The 20,272-nt window shown below is 36.1% G+C and overlaps 1 protein-coding gene across 2 annotated transcripts in view; it reads right to left on the reverse strand.

Annotated features, from left to right (window-relative positions):
* LOC140152817 (uncharacterized) overlaps window positions 1–20,272 on the reverse strand; it is a 41,842-nt gene that overhangs the window by 17,156 nt on the left and 4,414 nt on the right. Inside the window, exons 2-14 of one of the 2 annotated variants that reach the window (XM_072175328.1) lie at window positions 17,772–17,867; window positions 17,303–17,434; window positions 15,773–15,942; window positions 15,206–15,285; window positions 14,043–14,348; window positions 13,148–13,659; window positions 10,722–10,757; window positions 9,263–9,380; window positions 8,246–8,766; window positions 7,599–7,666; window positions 7,045–7,181; window positions 6,004–6,160; window positions 5,079–5,315 (exon numbers count right to left, since the gene is read on the reverse strand). In XM_072175328.1, the coding sequence (XP_072031429.1) occupies window positions 5,111–5,315; window positions 6,004–6,160; window positions 7,045–7,181; window positions 7,599–7,666; window positions 8,246–8,766; window positions 9,263–9,380; window positions 10,722–10,757; window positions 13,148–13,659; window positions 14,043–14,348; window positions 15,206–15,285; window positions 15,773–15,942; window positions 17,303–17,434; window positions 17,772–17,867 (2,538 nt within the window). In that variant the 3' untranslated portion in view covers window positions 5,079–5,110. The remainder of the gene's footprint in view (window positions 1–5,078; window positions 5,316–6,003; window positions 6,161–7,044; window positions 7,182–7,598; window positions 7,667–8,245; window positions 8,767–9,262; window positions 9,381–10,721; window positions 10,758–13,147; window positions 13,660–14,042; window positions 14,349–15,205; window positions 15,286–15,772; window positions 15,943–17,302; window positions 17,435–17,771; window positions 17,868–20,272) is intronic. The other variant, XM_072175337.1, reaches the window with a different exon arrangement.

The following is a 20,272-nucleotide window of genomic DNA, read 5'->3' on the forward strand; positions in this document are numbered from 1 at the left end:
TACTGTCTAAATCTAATGACATGTACTGTACTTAAAAAGTGTACATAGCTGGGATGAAAAGCTGACCATAATTTGACAAATTTGACCTTTCATATTGAAGCTACATACACTTTAAGTATTTATACAGTTTACTTTGAGAACTGTTAAATCTCAAAAATATAACTTTTTAATAATTTGTCATAAAATTTGTTTTATCTCACCAATTTCAAAATACCAAAATTGATATCAGAAGGACATTCCTCATATTTAGAATGCAATTCAGTATGTCTGATGGGCTCTCAGGTCCCACAAAAAATACTGTGCAAATGTCGCTATCCGAGTCCTGATCTTAAACATTTTAACCTATCAAAATTTGTGTAGAGAGTATCATCATTCAACTCTATCCATGGTCTCAAATTGATAGTACACTATATTTAACTTTAATAAAAACTGTTCTTAAATATGCAACAGGTATCAAGTTCAATTGATTGTAAAATGTTGACAAAAAGGTACAGGATATTGGCGCAAGTCTACTGAATGCAATAAAGGACAGAATTAATGTGATTGCTATTTATCTAATCTAATGCATAAACGCACAAACACACCAACCGTAACAGTGAGATCATAATGAACTAGGTTTTAGTTTATTCCCTTTTCAGCTGAAACAACATTTTCAGTGCATCCCATTTTCCCAATTTCAAATAAAATGCAAATTCTGGCTCCCACCAAATCATATTAAGGAAAAATATGAAGTCAATCTGAAGCAACGAATGTCGAATGATCACTTATCCATGATGGACGTTGGGTGCAAGCAAATGAATCAGTTAAGATGTTTGCAATCAATAATTTTAATCTAAAATGTTTTACTTAAATTTAAAAGCAAGTACAAAAACACCATATAAAAATATAAAGGAAGCAAGATTTTTTAGCGTTCTTACATAATGGATTGCAGTACATTAAACAAGAATTCTTACAAGTGGGTAGATCTTTTTATTGTTTGTTTTAGTAACAAACATAAAGAAGCTCCCGTAATAGAAATTCCCACTTTTATAACTGATATTATACCAACTTAAATATTACTGATGCAATCAACTGAAATCAATCTACTACAGTTTTATAAAAGAACTTTGAATATGACCTTATATTTAACAAATATAATTCAGTTTTTTTTTTGTATTCTAACTGTACCACTTCAAATTTTACATTATGGTAACAGTGAATATTCTTATGTAAACAAAGACAAAATTATACAAATTTGATTATCAAACACATCAAGATTGCTGAATAGTAAGCTTGAAAATTTAATTATGGATGTTAAAATGTTGGTCCTTGTTATATTATCTACATTTTAAGTGATACTTGGCTATAAAAAAATATCATGATTCAAAGTTTTAAAAATTCTGTTTTCATTTCAAAGCTACCATACCTGACTAAATGATATCAACGTGACTTCTGAAGCAATCAGCTGACTAAAAGATCAACTGATTGCTTCATTGAAAATATAAATATAAACTGCCAGCTGAAACTAGCAATGACTAAAATTTCATTTGTGATTCTCAGAAAGGTAATTAGCATATTTATTTATTTATTAACAATTTCTTTATAAAGAGTAGCCTCACCAACACACCCGAGGGCCTCTGTTGTATACACAAATTAATTGCCTTAAACATTATAAGTCACCAGTGCTAAAAAGGTTCTGAGACCATTTGAAGTAATTTTTCAAGTTCATTTTAAGTTATCAAATGGTGTAAGAATGTCAGCACTAAGACTAATTCTGGCAAGCTTATAGTAGATAAATATAATTATTCTAATATCCAATTTCAATAAAAATCTTCACTTAGTAACCTGGCATGTTTTTACATATTACATGTGACCTGTTCCCAAAAAACTTAGGAACATACACTGAGATACACTGGCAGGATGTAAGACAACGCGAGACATAATTAATATATGCAAGGATCTGAAATAAATGATGCAAGCATAAGAACGCTGGACGTCATGATTACCTGAGTGACTACCTGAGTGAACTCAAGTAGTCCAGTGGTATAACTCATGCCCAGTAATCGTGAGGTCCTGGGTTCAAACCCCCTGAGTCCTGATTTTTTCTACTCTCTCAATTTGTTTTCTGAAGTTTTTTCTGAAGTCATTTAAAAATAATTGAAGGGAGATTAATAAAATTCAACATGTGATTCTTGACTAATAATAATCATCTTTTTCTTAAGCACTTCAGTGCTTTGATAACTACTATATTTACCACCTTCAAAAACATCTAAAATACATCAATATTTGAATTTTGACAAGTTTTGTGGGGTGGGTATGTTTTGGCTTTTATCTCAAAATAAAGTCCCAGGAATAAAGTACACCAACAAATTCTTGGTCTTGTGGGAACTGGTCACAAATGGCAAATGCTGGTTTGATTTTTGTGCGTACAGAATGGATCTACAAACACTTTACACAACTAAAAGTGAAAACACCCATATGTACGGAAAATCTTCCAGTTAATGAGCAATCCCATTTAATCTAGTTTTTAAAATGTACGGTTTTATTTCTGTAATTTTTAATAATTTACACTTTCTATACTTTTGTAATGGGACAAATGAACAAAGTTTCCTGAAAACTGACATGATAAATTTTACAACCTTTGAGTAAGTACAAGAAGCTTGTTCAGTCTAGGCATTGATGGCCTAAAAAGATTTACTGCATACTTGATTTTTTTGCACATGCTAATTAATGAAGAGACCTGTGCATTTTGAATGGAATAGAACTTACATGTACCGTACTATACTAATAACTATTCTTTAACTCATTCAAATAGTGTCCCATCAAATTAAAGCTAAAATTCTTCAGACTTTCATGCCAACAGCTATCAATCTCTGAAAAGCCATTCAATTATTTGGGCAACTTGTACTTTTACAATTCACCAGTTCAGTATTACAAGCTTGACAAGTATTAGTAAAGTACACAATGTTTTAGTGGGTGAAGATTATTCATTTGATTGATACATTCAGGAATATACAACTTTACACGATAGCTGCAATGACAATTTATTTTTTGAATGACAAGCTCTGGATATTCACATCTAAGGTTTAGTTTACTTGTCTGCATGACGCCCATTTTACTTGTTAAGTTAGGACCTGAAGTAGTAAGTAAAGTTGTTATGACCACTGCATTTTGTCTTTAATAATTGTGCTTAAATCAAGTTAAATTCTACAATTTTCATCACCTCTACACATTATAAATAATGTATTAATATTACACAATTTGACTACAAACAAAAACAATTATGATTCCTCTAGACTCTTCCACACATTCACAACTCCTCACACACACACAAACACCCCCCACATGCATGTATTATTTTAATACTGTGCAAAGGGAACTTGCAATCTTTCAAAGACTCACCTTATTTACTTTAAATTAAATAAGAGTACACACTGCGCTTTGAGGAAATTAATTTCTGACCATTTTGAGATTGCATATATTTATCACATTCTGCATTGACACTGCTGGAAGAGAAAGATTAGTACTGCAGTTCAAATTTGCTATCTTACAAATAAATGTACAATTAATGAGCGATAGCATATGCGCACGCACAATATAAAATATTTACATTGAAAAAAACCAAAACAAATTGAACTTTTATTTGTGGTATGTTCCACAGAAGAAGCTGTGTATGTGACATATCAAGCAAAATAAATGAACCATTTGTTTTAAAAGAAGATAAATTTATAATTAATTTACTTATTTAATATTTTGAAATAAGAGATATTAGCATTACAAATTTTGAATGCATTGTGGGATGGTTTTGGCTAATTTTAGTATATGTATCTGAACTCTGACCTATTGCAAAAATTGTTTTTGACCAAATATTGTTTGAAATGATTTACTAACATTAAAAAATATTGTGATCTCATAAACTACTTAAAACATTTTTCATGATAAAACATTTTTTATAATAATAATTAACATTACAGTATGTCAATAATAAATGAATAATTACAGCAATTTTCCCAAAAGGTCAGAGTTCAAATGTACCACAATGCATTGCAAATTTGTAATACTGATATTTACTTGAATGTCTCATATATACATTATTTACAGGAATACCATTCTGAACAGGTAAAGCAAGTTGAGCAAAATACCATACAATTATAACTTCTGTAAATTACCCAAAACATTTAAATTCTATGCCATTGTTTCTGCTCCGGGGAAGGATACACTCCTGTTAAAACAAGGCACTTCAATAAAGAAATTCCATAGTACATACACACAAGAAAAAGTTTAGCAAAACAAGTTGAATTGAAAGCATTGTTTACTATTTACTTATTTCCTTGGATAGCAAATATATATTCAAGTTATTTTCAATAATTACATGTTACAGGTACAGATCTAGTGGTAAATTGCAACATTCTCTCATCCTGGCCACCTTAGAGTGCTGAAAAATAAAAGTACTTGGAAAAGATTAAATGTTAAAAATTAAAGAAAGAATAGTTGAAAACACTTTCCTGGAAACAAAACAACATTATATTGATCACTAACTGGTTGCATAGTTTAAATTTGATCTCAAAAACAGTTTATGGGAAGCTGGTTTCTTTTGGTAGTACATGTGCCAAGTGCCTAAAACGTGGATTCAAACTTTCAAACCATGCTACAACCCACATCAAAAAGACTGAGTTGCCAATAGACCTTTTCCAAAATTGGCAATGGTTAAGTGCACATGTTACACACATTTATACAAGCCCTTTTTTATAAACGTATATGGGCCAACTTTTTTGATATTTTTGGACCAATAGTACTTACACTACAACACACATTAGTGCGCTGTACTCAGATTGGGGGAAAAAATCCACAAATATTTCTGAAGGGCCACTTTTTATGACAGTACTTTTAGTACAGTAAATACAAACCAAATCTTGCTGTCAAACACACACATACAACCTTGCAGGCTACAATACTGTTGTTATCTTCATTCACCAGCAAACCTGTGACAAAAAGAACTACCATAGCAAACAACTACAAAAAGAAACATTGTTGGGTAAAACATCAAGTTATAGTTTATTTAAACTATGCTGTTTACAAGTTATCACTATGGTACTTACCAAATATATAATACAGTAGAAAATACAGGATATTAACGACGACGGTAGTCGGTCCTCTCTCGGTCTCTGTCCCTCTCCCCACGTTCACCACGGTCACGATATTCTTTGTCACGGCTTCGCTCACGGTACTCTCTACTTCTGGACCGTTCTCTTCGTTCTTTGTGTCTACTGCTTTTTGACTCTCGGCTGCGATGTCTGCTTCCTTCTTCTTGCTCTCTAGAGCTACGATCTTTACGTCTGTTAAGATCAATTAAAATTGAATGTATTGGTCTAACTATGCACTCAGTAAAAGACTTCCAAACTAAATATTTATGGATTTCATATCATGATCTTGAATTATCAGATCATTTGCACATTCTGCACATTAATATTTTCATAAACAAAGCGATTCCAACAGATTTTAATGTGCCTACTCACACCTAAATGTGCACCCCCCCAAAAAAAACCACTCATCACAAAATGTGTAATTGCCATGTACACACAGAAAGTAAGAGCCTATATACATCACAAGTATGAGCTATTCCAGCTGAAATCCATAAACCCCCTATGAAAGATGTGACCTTAGTGTCCCACACAGGGGGTGTGGATTTCAACTGGAATACTGTAAAAACTCGATAGCTAGAATATGTGCTTACTATCGAGCACTTGAAAACATAAAATTGTACCAAAGTCCGGCACTTTACCAACTGAGCTAATGGGGTTGAGACACACATTTGCATGTTTACTTGTTCATATATAACTATGTGTATCGATGATTTGCTCAAAACCCTTTACACTTTTGTGGATGTGGCTCTTCATGTTGGCATGTTTTAAAAGCGCTCGATAGTACGCACATATGCTAACTATCGAGTTTTTATGGCAGCCCAATGCACGCATACATTCAGGTATGTAAGCAGCTAAACTCCCTGATCCTGTACATCCTTACCTCGATCCTCCTGACCCATATGACTTGGACTCAATACCATGCAGGCAATCTTGTAGGGAGCCTATCAGTACTTTACAGCGGTCATCATTAGCCACTTTGGATTGTTTAATGAGTGAGATAGCTGTCACAAGTGTTTCTATAGCACTGGCATAATCACCTGAAAAATTAATGTGAGAAGAATATTGTTAAATGACCTTCAAAAAATGAACTATAATCCTAAACCTGATCTTTATTCAAAATTCCACATTAAACCCTACTCTAAACCTGACACTAAATCGAGCCCTATACGCCGTAGAAGTGACGTAGTTAATCGGATTAACTACCATAGCAATAGATGAATTCAATTTTGACTATACCGCCCTGCACTACAACGATCACGCATTACAGGTGCATTGAACCATAGATGTCAAAGAAAGCCTGATCACTCGCACCTGTAAGATAAGTATCTTTGAAAAGAGCGTTATTGTATTCAATCTATGTTTGCTGACATACACAGGTGATTAGTGCAATCTGCTTGTAGTGCAGAGCGATCTATTCAAAAATTATATTCATCTATTGCTATGGTAGTTAATCCGATTATGACGTCACTTCTACAGCGTATACCCAACACTAAATGCTAACAACTGGTGAACCTTCAAATTAGCAATTAAGTCCCTTGAACATGACTGAACATGCTTTTTAACTCTTCATAAAAATCAAATGATTTATGTTTCTTCCACAAGTGCAATATTCAAATTTAAAATGATTCAATTACATACACTATGTCAAAATATAATACAATAAAACTCAAGCATACCTGCTGGAAATCCAGTTAAGATAATTTGTTTTTTTAAAGATAGATTAATTACAACTAGCATTTTGTATATTATATAGGTTTCACCTAATTTCACAGTCACTGCAATTCCCTGCAGTGTTCAGTGCAGCGAACTGCTGCAGTGAAGCACGCATGTACCTTTAGCTGTTCTGACTCCCTATTTGGACTACCATCCTGGTTGATTCTACTAACAAAAGTGTTACGCTAGAGACATTATTTTGACATACCTGCACTGGCATCCATAACAGCTCTAGATATGGCACTACTTGACACATTACGATTTCTTGTCATGATTTCCTCAAACTCTGCCTCTCCCAAAGCGGCTGGTGCTGGGGCTGCTGCAGCGGGAGGAGGGGGTTCATGTCTGTAAACAAGTAAATATCAATAGTTATATGATAACTTTGACTTGGGTACTTCACAACTCAGATAACACACATGTGGTTGAAGGAGGTCTCACTAAGATGTTTTCCTATTTACTTTTTGAAGGCATCAGTACTGCCTATGTTGACTAAGTATTCTGACACACATTTCTATTAAAAGATGGTTTGTGGGAAAAATGTTCTTTAAAACAATATGGCCAGCTGAGCATTGACAAACTTATCCAGTACTGTGAGTCTAACGAATTCTCTTCTTAGCTGAATGGTGTCACATTCAATATTTTAACATATTGCACTGATGTGCAGCAAATCTTTCAGCATTGCTGCATGGCTTGCGGTGATAATGTTATGTATTTGAAATGATTATGAAACGGTAATGAAATATGATAGGAAATAACTAGTACCTTTCTGCTGGTGGTGGTTGATGGTATTGATCAGTTCTTGGTGGTGCAGAGGTTTGTTGATCATATCCCTGAAAAGAAGAAAACAAGGAAAATGTATCAAATGGCTTTGTGTGCAACAACTTTTGTAGTTTATATCACTTTTAAATATGCTTGGTTAATTATGCTTTGCATTGATAATAATAATATTAATGTGAAATTGGGGATAAATATATCAATATAATTTGTGTGAAAGAGTTTGCATGTACAAATTTCTTATAAGAAAATTACACAATCAAAAGAAATAAGCTAATATTGATTTTGAGATATTGTCAAAAAAAATGTGTTTAAATTCTTTTTTTTTTTTAATATTGTTTTCAGGTATTGATAAATTGACGTAACTTTGCAAAGGAAAGTTGTATCAACATGCGGTTTTCAGTTTCTGAAAGCTCTAAATGTCCTCTTTTGAAACATATGCAACTCATTTTCGACCAGGGTCGACATGCGACTCATTCCCCTTTATCATGCCTCATATGATTTGCATTAGCGGTGAGATGGATGAGCAGAACTCACAATTGGTGACATTTTCTGTGATCAAGAGTGGTCTCTATGTGAATTTCCTCTTACTGGCTTACTTTATTATACTAGCAGTGATTTCTATGTGTACTCACCGGTGATGCTTGGGGTGCAGGGGATGGCCCTGAAGGAGGAGGACCCTGTCCTGGGAAAAATGCAGGATTAACATGAGGTGCTGGAGGCCCACCATGAGTAGGAGGAGGGGCTGCCTGACTTGTTGGGGGTGGTCCACTGTGTGGAGGAATAGAGGGAGGAGGTCCACTGTGAGGAGGTGGTGGTCCACTGTGTGGTGGAGGATGTTGTTGATGCTGTGGGGGTGGGGGTCCACTATGTGGAGGTGGGGGTCCAGAATTTGGAGGTGGTGGTCCACCGTGTTGTGGGGGTGGGGCCATGGGTCTTTGTGGAGGAGGTCCTTGCATTCCTGGTGGTGGGGGACCACCTGGAGGACCTTGTGGAGGAGGCATACCTTGGGGTGGTGGGACACCTGGTGGGAATCCTCCTGGGCCTGGGGGTGGTGGACCACCATATTGTCCTGGGGGTGGGGGACCTCCATATTGTCCTGGGGGTGGCGGACCTCCTGGTGGTGGGCCGCCTGGTGCGCCTGGTGGAGGGCCACCTGCAACAAAAACAAATCAATGAACAGAGTGTTAAATTTATCTTCAAATAAATTAAGTTTCACTATAATTATAAAAGAAATAGAACTTTGCAAGCAAAGGGTGAACTACAATTTTATTTGCTCGCCCAAAACAAACACTATATTTAAATTTCAACATAAGAAAAAGGTCACAATATATTGCCTCGAATTGTTTGATAACAAACACATTTGAGCAACACATGCAGCAAGAGCAACTTTTCATCAATTCACAATTTTCCAGGTGAAATTTTGAGGACAAATTTAATCTCATTCTGTCTTAACAGTTTACAAGTACCCAGGAATGAGAATAAAGATACCATTTTTAAACTAAATTATCCTGCTTCTTTGTCCTGAATTTAAAATGGTATGGTCTGTGTGTCACATCAATCAATAGATGCAAGACAGGGGCTAAAACAACACTTGCATTCTGTAATATTTACAATACATACCCTGCCTAGTTTAAAAATCACATACATACCTGGTGGTGGTCCTCTGTCCCATTCTGGTCGAGGTGGTCCTCTAGGATCATGTTGCATGGGTCCTGGTCCTCTTGGTCCTGGAGGCCCTGGTGGAGGTGGTCCACCTGGTCCTGGAGGCTGCACAAACAGTGGGGAAGGGGAAAATGGATTCCATGTTTAAGCTGAATTGTGACACATTATTGAATATAATGTAATATGAGCATATTGTTTTGATTATTCCAGTGGCTTAACTTATGATGATTTGTGACACATTAATGAATATAATGTAATATACCTATGAGCATATTGTTTTGATCTTTCTAGTGGGTTAACTTATGAAACATATTTGGATGACTTGGTTATTGTTTTGATCTTTCTAGTGGGTTAGCTTATGAAACACATTTTATTTGGATGACTTCGTTCTTGTTTTGATCTTTCTAGTGGGTAAACTTATGAAACATATTTGGATGACTTGGTTATTGTTTTGATCTTTCTAGTAGGTTAAATTATGAAACATTTTTGGATGACTTGGTTATTGTTTTGATCTTTCTAGTAGGTTAATTTATGAAACATATTTGGATGACTTGATTATATGCATGTGACAATGGTGCACTTAATGCAGAAACCTGTACATTTGACAATAACATCAGTTTGGTAAATACATGAAGATAAGACTGATTTCCAAACGATGACTATGACAAGTGAGGACCTAAATGGCACCCTTTGCCAATAACAGAATTGAACCTTTTACAAGGTAAATCAACTAGTGTTACCTGCATTAAAGATTTACATTTAATGGCGCAAATATGTACAATTTTACTAACTTACTTGTACAATTCATGTATATTGCAATAAACACTTTAGTTTTGCTCACTTCAACAATACATGTCGAAAATTATCATGGAAACCCCATAATGGTAACTAAATTACATATTCAATGTACACTAATTAAAGATTCTGATGGTGGTTTTGCTATACGCAAATATACATTGATTCCTGCTTACACGGATTATACTGAAAGATGTTATTCTGATATATATTTTGCTAAATGCTGTGTTTTGACTACCGTATCCTTAACAGTACTAACACTATTACATTCCCAATATAATTATGCTTATGGACTTATTTACAATGTATACACATAAAAGCCTTTAAACACAATCTTTCCTTTAGAATTATGCAGGTCTTAGCTTAAATATTAGAGCATACATTTTCTTTCAGAAAATATTATACCTCTTGCATGTTAAAACATTTACTATTTACATATTTTTCAAAATTAAATTTCACTAGATAAGATATACTAGTCTTCTTTCAGTAGTGTCAGCACACAATGGGCAGTGCAAAAATATACAGGCAATTGTACTTTCACAGTACAATAGACAATAGAACTATTGTTGCTACAATCTATCAAATAAATCATCTATATAATGCACAGTACAGAAGCATATATTTTTTGTAATACAAGTATTGCAATATTACCTGAAACTGGTTTGGTGGCCGGTTCCATTGTCCGGGCTGTATTGATTTAAAAGCAACATTTTTCATGTAAAATCAATTAAATATGTAATGATTCAATAAGTTACACATACACAACCTAAATAAACATTATTTATACATAATCGTATCTATAATACTATATCTATCTAATACATGGCAAGGATTGTTCTGATAAGTGAAAGAAACAGCTTTCTACAGAATGACTCCCTACAGTTTATCCTTTCTATTAATGCAAATATGTGACGTGGTATATCGAAAGCAGACACTTTTGGGCAGGATCGTAGATGGAGAAATAGTCAAAAATCTGCCCGGGTGATTTTTTTCACAATTTGGGTTTTTTGCAAATTTGTGATGCTAATAATGTTTTAAAATATTGATTATTGTCTGATAGTTTCAAACTGGAATATAACTGGCATCTTGTATTTTTTCAGACATTTTTCAATGTACGTACGTATGCATGTACATAATTGTCAATAATATTTTTGAAGGCCGATATCTCAATTTCCAATTTTATAATACCATAACTTTCAAACTCAATATCTTCACCTAGGAATGTCTGATTTTACTGGGGGGAAATGGCATTGTGGAGCAAAATATCTCTATACTTAAGATATGTTAAAACCTCAAAATTGTTGCCCAAAAGTGTCTGTTTTTGACATGACACGTCACATATGTTATTTTTTCAAAGGACAGACGTTGACTTTTCCTGTACCTTACAGAAATCACATTGCTGACTTTTTTTCTTATCTTGAACAATTTATATTTGCATGTAGAATAATTCCTGGAAAGAAGTTATGATTAAAATCAACCCTTTGTACACACAGTATGTTTTTTTAACTATATGTGATACAAGTTGGTGGTAACATGTCATATTCAAGAAACAAGTCAACTTCCAGTATTGCAGAGAGACCAGGGCCTAGATTTCGATGTGAATCACAGAACGCAAGATTCGGGTGCGAGAATCAACTTCTCTCATTGTATCATACAGTAAGTGCGGTGACTATGATGGATTTTGATTCTCGCAAACCAAGACAAAATGTAGGCCCTGAAGACATATTGCAAATTATGACAAACAGGGTATGTGCAACAATATCTCACACTCTGCTTAGGAATCATATATCTATGAAGCATAGAGCAAGTATTACACTGGCTTCCAGAGAAGATAGATACTATCTTGCTCTCCCCAACCCAAGTGCCCTGTTATTGAGTGAAATACACTAGGCTTTGCGTTCTCTTTATGAGCCCCACCCTGCACCGAGTGAAACTTTGACACATAATCGGCCAATCAGATTACTGGTCCGTAGTTAATTGTTATGACTGAATCAGCCAATCATAATCCCACATCTGTCTGTGTTTACGCTCACTACGGGCAAGAGCGTCGCGTTCATCCTGGAAGCTAGTGTAGTGCTACCCTAGATATAGGTATTTGTAATCATAATGTACTCACAAATTACATTGTCTTTAAAGACACAAAACAGAAAGCCCCAACCCCTGTAACCAAATGACTGTACTTGTTCACAAATGACAAATTTTGGTTTACTTCATGAACCTATTTTGTATTCATTCAACTCATATAAATGGAATTATATACCTCATATAAAGATTCCTGTCATCTGATTGGTTGAAAGTGCAGTCATTGAATTAACTATGCCCGCAAAATGAACTATGGACCGGTCCATGGAAATGAACTATGGACCGGTCACGTGCGCCACGATCAAACTGCGCGTTTTTCCCAGCGTAAATGATATTACGCACGCGCGTTAATGTTTTCACGCGCTATAATTACGCAGAAAGCGCAGATTGTAATCTGTGTGCCATTCGCATTGAAACTATTAATTTCTCTTCCCAAAATCGATGCTTTTAACCAAACAGATGACAAGAATCTTAAGATTTGGTATATAAAACAAATATTGACTGCTTTTTATTGGGCATGGTTAAAATTATAGGCCTTGGTGATCTCAAAACCATGACTATGCCCTCGGCACGCCTCGGGGCATAGTCATGGTTTTGAGATCACCTTGGGCCTATAATTTTAACCATGCCCCTCATAGCAGTCAATATTTGTATACTATGCCCTCGATTGGTTTATGACTGTTTCACTGCTGCTATGGGTGGGGACCTATGCGTCAATCAAGTCACACCTGCTCAGACCAAGTTACAGTCTCTTATAATAAAGTGATTATCATCATTTGTCCCATACTGTTGTCCATCATCTGTAACTACATTGGCATTGGAAAGTAAGACTGCTTGATAAACAAATTGTCTATTTCAGGAAATATATTTAACAAGCTTAATTAATTCACAACAGTGGCATTTCATATCCAGCACTTATACCATGTGAATAATTCAATTTCCAAATAATAAATAGATGTACATGTAAAATTCAATAAAACGTGCATTCTACTTACTCCACCAGGTCTTGGTGGCGGGGGTCCTCTCTCTCCAGGGGCTGGTCCTCGCATACCAGGTGGTGGACCCTGCATCCCTGGGGGCCCTTGGTATGGTGGAGGGGGTCCTGGATGAGGTGGCGGCCCCCCAAATGGAGGTCCTTGGTTTGGAGGGCCTTGGTTTGGCGGTCCTTGGTTTGGCGGGCCTTGGTGTGGCGGTCCTTGGTGTGGAGGCCCTTGTGGTGGAGGTCCTTGGTGTGGGGGTCCATGAGGTGGTGGCCCTTGATTGGGTGGCCCTTGATGTGGGGGTCCATGTGGTGGCCCTTGATTGGGTGGCCCCTGATGTGGGGGGCCATGTGGTGGAGGCCCATGGTGTGGGGGCCCATGTGGAGGTCCTTGATTTGGAGGAGGCCCTTGGTGCGGCGGAGGGCCACCTTGATGTGGTGGAGGAGGTCCTCTATGTGGTGGTCCTTGGCCTGGTGGAGGTCCATGCTGTCCTGGTGGTGGGCCTCGTGGTGGAGGTCCGCCTCTACCTATAAGATATCAATTATTACAATACTTGGGTTCACAAACATTTTTTTTCAGAATTGAGAGCAGCTACAAGTCAACATACCAAAGAATTCCACACAATTTTTGATAAGCTTCAAAAAAAGTGTGCTCAAATACTTCAACACCTTGTAATTTAAAAGAAACCCATCTTTCGAAAAACAAACCTAAATTCAAATGTCCTCTATTACCAACGATAAATAGAACTGAAAACAACAGGATTGGAAAAAATAAGTTAGTTTTGCACACTTTGTATTTAGCACATCGACAAATAATTCTAAGTAGGATTTCAATTGTAGATGAGAGAAATCAATTTTGGGAATATAAAGCAATTTTATTGAACCAATTATGCTTGCAAACATCATCTCACCTGGCATAAACTGCTGTCCTGGAGGTGGGCCCTGTCCAGGTGGTGGCCCCATAGGACCACCAGGTGGTGGTGGCCCTCTAGGACCAGGTCCCATACCTGGTGGACCACCAGGGCCCTGGAAATGATCTCTTGGAGGTGGTCCCATTCCTGGTGGGCCTCCAAATGGAGGGCCACCAGGACCCATACCACCTGGAGGGCCTCCATGGTGATCACGAGGGGGTTGATCATGGTTGTTGTATTTATTCTCAGTTCTTCCTCGATACTCTCCAGTTGGAGGGCCTGGTCTTCCATCGGTTCCACCTTGGACTAAAGGAGGCAAATAAGAAAGGAATCAAGACATGTGTTGGTGTACACTGTAATATTTCTTGCAACTTTTGCAGGTTTTTTCTTCATTACGGCTGCTGTAGTTGCTTATTCAGCTAGATTGCTGCCGCCTGTTTATGCTGGAATTGATTTTTAGCTATGTTCTATCTCAATCCGGGGCCTAATAACATGTATGCTCAAAATTGGCCTTAAACCATTCCTGATTGGACCGACCTTCTTCCCACTTTTATACACAACACTTCTGTTTTTCTCTTTTCCACTAAAAGTTTGCATTCTCACTTAGTTTTGCAAAATATTTCCCTGAATTTTCCATGTCTTGTGATGATTATTATTTCTGTAATTTCTAATCAAAAGTACATAACTTTTTTTTACAAATATTTAAATTCCATGACTTTATGAAACTCCATGAGAACCCTCTTTATAATACCTCAACGAGTCCTGCTAATGGAGTACCGTATTCATTCCAATAAGCGCCCATGCCCCAATAAGCGCCCACCTAGGGTATTTTCAATTTGTTTAAAGATACCATTAATGTTGAAGTGACGGAGAGACATCGATACAGTGAAATAGCTGGAGGGCTACAATCCTGTGTAAACTTGCAATACATTTTCTGCATCAGAAAAGCTATTAAAACATCTCAGAGCCCTTTATAACATATGTAAAATTGTCTCTAATAAACGGCCCTTACGAAAAAATTACGGAAACCAGGTATAAAATAAGCGCCCACCCAAAATGACTTTGTTAAGCGCCCTGGGCGCTTATTGGAATGAATACCGTAACTAGTTCTGTGTGCAATGACATATAGGACCCACCAATCATCAAGTTATACAAGTCTTTACCTTTTCTAGAGGCTGTTTCAAACTGCTGTAGATTTTGTCGATTGAACTGTGTTACAACAGGTAACTGGCCATGCAACTCTCTGCAATAATAAGTAGAAAATATCATGTATATTAATAGGTCGCATTTAAAAATGCAAAATATGAACTGTTTATCACTATAACATTGTTAATAAGGCAGGAATCTCGCAAACATACCGACATGCACAAATGTCCCCTCTGCCAGTAATCACTAAAGGTTTGCACACAAAAATAAATACTTTTACAGTACACTGATGTTTGTTTCACTGACATAATTATAGTTCTCAGTATGCTTCAATGGCTTAATTACTATTACATTTCCTCTTTTCATTCCATTGTCTGGCCATCTGTATGATATTTGGTAAATAAGAGCTACGCTCAAGTTGTAATGACTTTGTTTAATTGATATCTTCAAAACTTTCAAGTGTGATAACTTATAAATAAAACTGCACAATTTAAGCTGCAGTGTACATCCTGTAGTGGTAGTGGGCATACATGAAACTTTCAATATAAAGTGATAGTTGTTAAGCATGATTTTGATAGTTTTACCTCTTAGGCAATCCTTGCATGACAATTCTAAAGGATGGATCAGAGCCAACAAAAATGGCGGCAAACCCCTTGGACTGTCCATTGGCACGGTTCTCATAAAACTTGATCTCCATCAAATCATTGACACCTAGATCTGTGATTGCATCTGTTAGATCCTGGTCTGTTGTCCACTGTGAAGTAGTAATAAAACATTCAAACATGTGTCAATTAGGACGGATTCTTGCCTAAATTTATGAGTAAAATTCAATGGGAATGTTTAAACATTTTCCTTCACTTATGCATTTCACTAAAATTCACAATCAAATCAAGAGCATACTGATATTCCTTTGTGTTCATAGCTCTTATCCACATTGGTGACTTTCTGTATCTAGCTACAGTTTGTCCTCTCTGAAGTACAAAGTGACAACGCGTGTGTATACAGCGTGTAAACAGTGCGTAATACTGCGTCTCTGCAGCAGGTATGCGTGCCTTCAAAGTCGGCACAATGCGTATGTCCGCGTCGGTACTTTGTACTTTAGAGTAGACTGACTATAATTTGAGATATGTGATGAGATGGATAGTTAGCTTCTAATGCAAGTGCACATTGAAATCATTTTCACAAATGTCAGACTTGCTGGGACCCGGATTCTTATGCAACAGGAGTTTGGGCATGTGATAACATAATCAGCTGACTGATGACATGCCCCTATTTCATGTTCACCATGACTCAGGCCTTCATTTTTAAGGAGCGCGATCGCGCAGGCGCTCCTACCGCGCACCTCAAAGCATAGTCAGGAGCGTTAATAACAGCGCTCCTTATTCATGTTTAATATTATTTTGAAGAGATAATTTATTTTACTGACGCTCATTTCAGACAAAATGTCAAAAATAAATACTCCAAGAACTGTATCACATCAGTCACTCTGAATACCGATCTTTTAAAAGAGCGTGCTAGTAAAGGCTCTGCGAACGAAATAGCGTGACAATCGACTTGAGACCCAAATCATATCGGGTCATCTCATTATCGTTCCGAAAATGCAAGTGCGAAGTTTGTTTCTCCATTAGAACGACACGCAGTGCGGGGAGGCATGGTTCGGGGATCGCTCAATTTGCGGCGTGTTTTGAAGATCGGTCAATGTAAATAATGGCTGGGCACAGATATTGCCGTGGAAATTCTGAATTGCACAGTAAACATTGTTAAAACAAATGAAATTCAAACTTAAAAAGGACTGATTTTTGGTGATGTTAAAATCCTCCGGTACGTAACATCGAGCTCCTCAACAAAACCAGGAGTGTGATTGATCGAGCTCCACCAAATTCTAAACGTGAAGGCCTGATGACTCAGTTTATTCAGGAAATCAGGGCCCACATACTTGATTATTTTTGTAGATTTACATGCTAAGCACTGTTGTTATGTTATGTTATGCTATTATATTGATAACGTCAATGTAAAAATCATAACAAAATGAGTCCTTCTATTAATGCAGTTTGTTACTGAATGGCAATAAATATTGAATATCTATCTAACAACAGACATGTTGATGTCCTTACCCATGTTAAGTTTCCAACATAGAGGCCAATCTTCTTGGTTGAATGTGAGAAGCCACTGCTAGTAGATGAAGTCCTAGACACTTGGGCAGGTGGTTTTACTGGGGGACCTGCATCACCACCAGCTGAATACCTCTGTATAACAGGAAACAAACATAGTGATCAGATGATACTCTCGTTCATCCAAAAGATAAAAAACAATAACTTCTACTTTGTTCACTGCACCATGATTAACAACAATAAATATCAATGCATCCACATGTTTATTGGCATTATAAATCTGCCAGGATAGGCAGCTTAGGTGCTGAGTGGAAGTCAAGATATCAAAAAGAGATTTACTTCTTAAACACCAATTTATTCCAACAACAACAAGCATCATAAATTGGATAGTAGAAAAGGCACATGTCTAGTTAGTGTATGTTGATAGTAGAGCAAGATATTTGAAAATAATCATAAAAATATGTCTGCTTACACGCTGGTTATTTGGCGGACCTGCATCCGCAGGGGCTGTGATGACATCATCATAGAGATCAACAGGTCCAGAACTAGAGTTGTATTGCTCTGCTTCCTGTTAGGAAAAAAAAGAAATGATAAAAACAACTTAAGTGATTTTTTCTAAATCCATCTGGGGCCTCAAGTCTTAGTACTATTGTGCATTGACCAAACTCATTGAAGTCATTCCATTGACTGCTTTCATCAGCAATTATCACAAAATCATATTTATTTTGAATTAAAAGTTACCCTAGTCTGCTAGTCACAAAGATTTCCATGGGAACAAGGGGCATTTCAGGTTCAACCGAGGCAAAATTACGCATGGCTCCTGCTTATTTTGAACCATAACAAAATTAAATAATTAAATTGACACCAACATGTAAAAATAAAACAAAAATAATTCTTTCATTGACTTAATTGAGTATTCAAACAAAAGAAAAAACCCAGGAAGATAAAGTCCCAATTCCCCCTTACTCTCCTGTTTCATGAAATATAATTATCTAGTTGGATTTTGCCCAATTACTGATAATATCCCCTTTGGTCAATTTCACTCCAGGCTGGACAAGCCCATCCCAATGATAAACCACAGTAGACAATCCAAAATTGTTATGTAATAATGTTATTATGAAACCTGTTGGCACACTTTTCACACCATGTTGAAAGCTCTATATGGGAAATCAGCAGGAGCTAGTATGTAATTGGAGGGATTAGTGGTTTTGATTTTTATACCTTTTTCGTAGAGCAACCAGAGTATACCAGTAAAATCATTGATGCATTGGAAATTAACATATTATTAATAAATAAGACCTCGACATTAAATGCGAATATCTGAAAAACAAATTTTCAAAATGAAATTAAAATTCAAGTAAAAGCATGTCTTAATTTAATTTAATTTCGTATACCCCCCAGCCACCCATGACTCCCCATGCATGTTAATGTGTAGTTTATTTTATAAAAAAATTACTCAAATTAAAATTTTGACCTCCTTGTTTGTTTACAAACAGAGAGGTAGACAAAGGGCCTGTCCAAACTGTTCTGCTTGTCCAAATACTCAAGTATTAAAAGGATGGTCCACAATAGAGTGATTCACGCAACAAAAAACTGTGATGTAGGACCATGTGCTTCTTGTGTCCAATTTGGCATCAAGATTTCATATGGAAACAGTTCAGACCCAGAACACGATCATGTCAGAAATTAATATTTTGTTCTGGGTCTGATTATAAATTCGGACTACCGGGTAGCGGGTACCAATGAGGAGTACATGTAAATGCATTTTTTCCCAAATCAATTGTCACCCTGACCCACAACTTACCCTGTTTCAAAAATAAAGAAATTGATTTATCCCATTTAATGATTTGAATATCACAAATGTACCCTTGTCACATATATAAAAAAAATATTAAAATATTTTCACTAAATATCAAAAAATTTAATATGGCATTGAACTTGAAGTCTGTATTTAATATTTATAATTAACAAAAATAATCATTTATAGTCTGTGTGTATTTTTTCTTTTGAGATGTAAATCACCATTTTGGCTCAAAAAAGTGGAGCCACTTGCAAAAAACAGGCTGGCTGGGTCGAAAAAATCCCGACTTTGAAAAATCGCTGACGCAAAAATACATGTACTCATGGGATTTCAATATTTTTTGGATTTCTATTTCTATTTCATCAAAATACATGTTGCTAATGTTGTAATTATGCATTTTCGATTCAATGAATCATGTGAATCGAATTTCATTGAAATGAAAAAAAACCCTTTTTTTTTTCAATTCAAACAATGCATGCATGCCATTTACATTGAATTTGAATTTTGAAATAAACTCAAATCAAAATCAAATCAAATGAAAGAATAAAAACATTTTGATTCAATGCATTGAATTGTAATGAAAAAACAAACTTTCGATTCAGTTCATTGAATTGAAATGAAAAAGACCAAAATCAAATTCAATTCAATTGCTATCCCAATGGCAATGCGGGGGAGGGGGTGCCTCAGACAGGGTCTAATTCTGCATAAAACCGGGCAACGTTATTTCTATAGATCTGCTGCGCATTCAAATTGCATTGTATTGCATCGTAATTTCATTTGTGTCTATGCTAATTATGTTTACACAACATGAACTCACATGTTTTCAAGCAAATTCGCCGATAATAGGTGATCAAAAGCGATCGGAATGTTACAAAAGTACAGATCGCATTCAGCTTACTTCATATGAGATGATCTTTGGAAAAATACGGCATAATTTGTCTTGGTGTTTGCGGAATACCATGCAGTAAAATATTAATACGTTGCGGCAATTCATGATTGACAACTAACAATCGGCGTGTCCTTCGTATCCTCACTTTCTTCTTCATCTTACGTAACAGTATTTAGGTATGCTAGGTGAATTCAAATTTGCCATCAAACTGCATCATTTTATATATCAAATTAAAGCCCTTGAGTAAACAAAGCCAAAACTGAAAACTTTTTTTTCATAGCAC

This window comes from Amphiura filiformis, chromosome 1 (genome assembly GCF_039555335.1).
Source record: "Amphiura filiformis chromosome 1, Afil_fr2py, whole genome shotgun sequence".
In the NCBI taxonomy this organism is placed as follows: Eukaryota; Metazoa; Echinodermata; class Ophiuroidea; order Amphilepidida; family Amphiuridae; genus Amphiura; species Amphiura filiformis.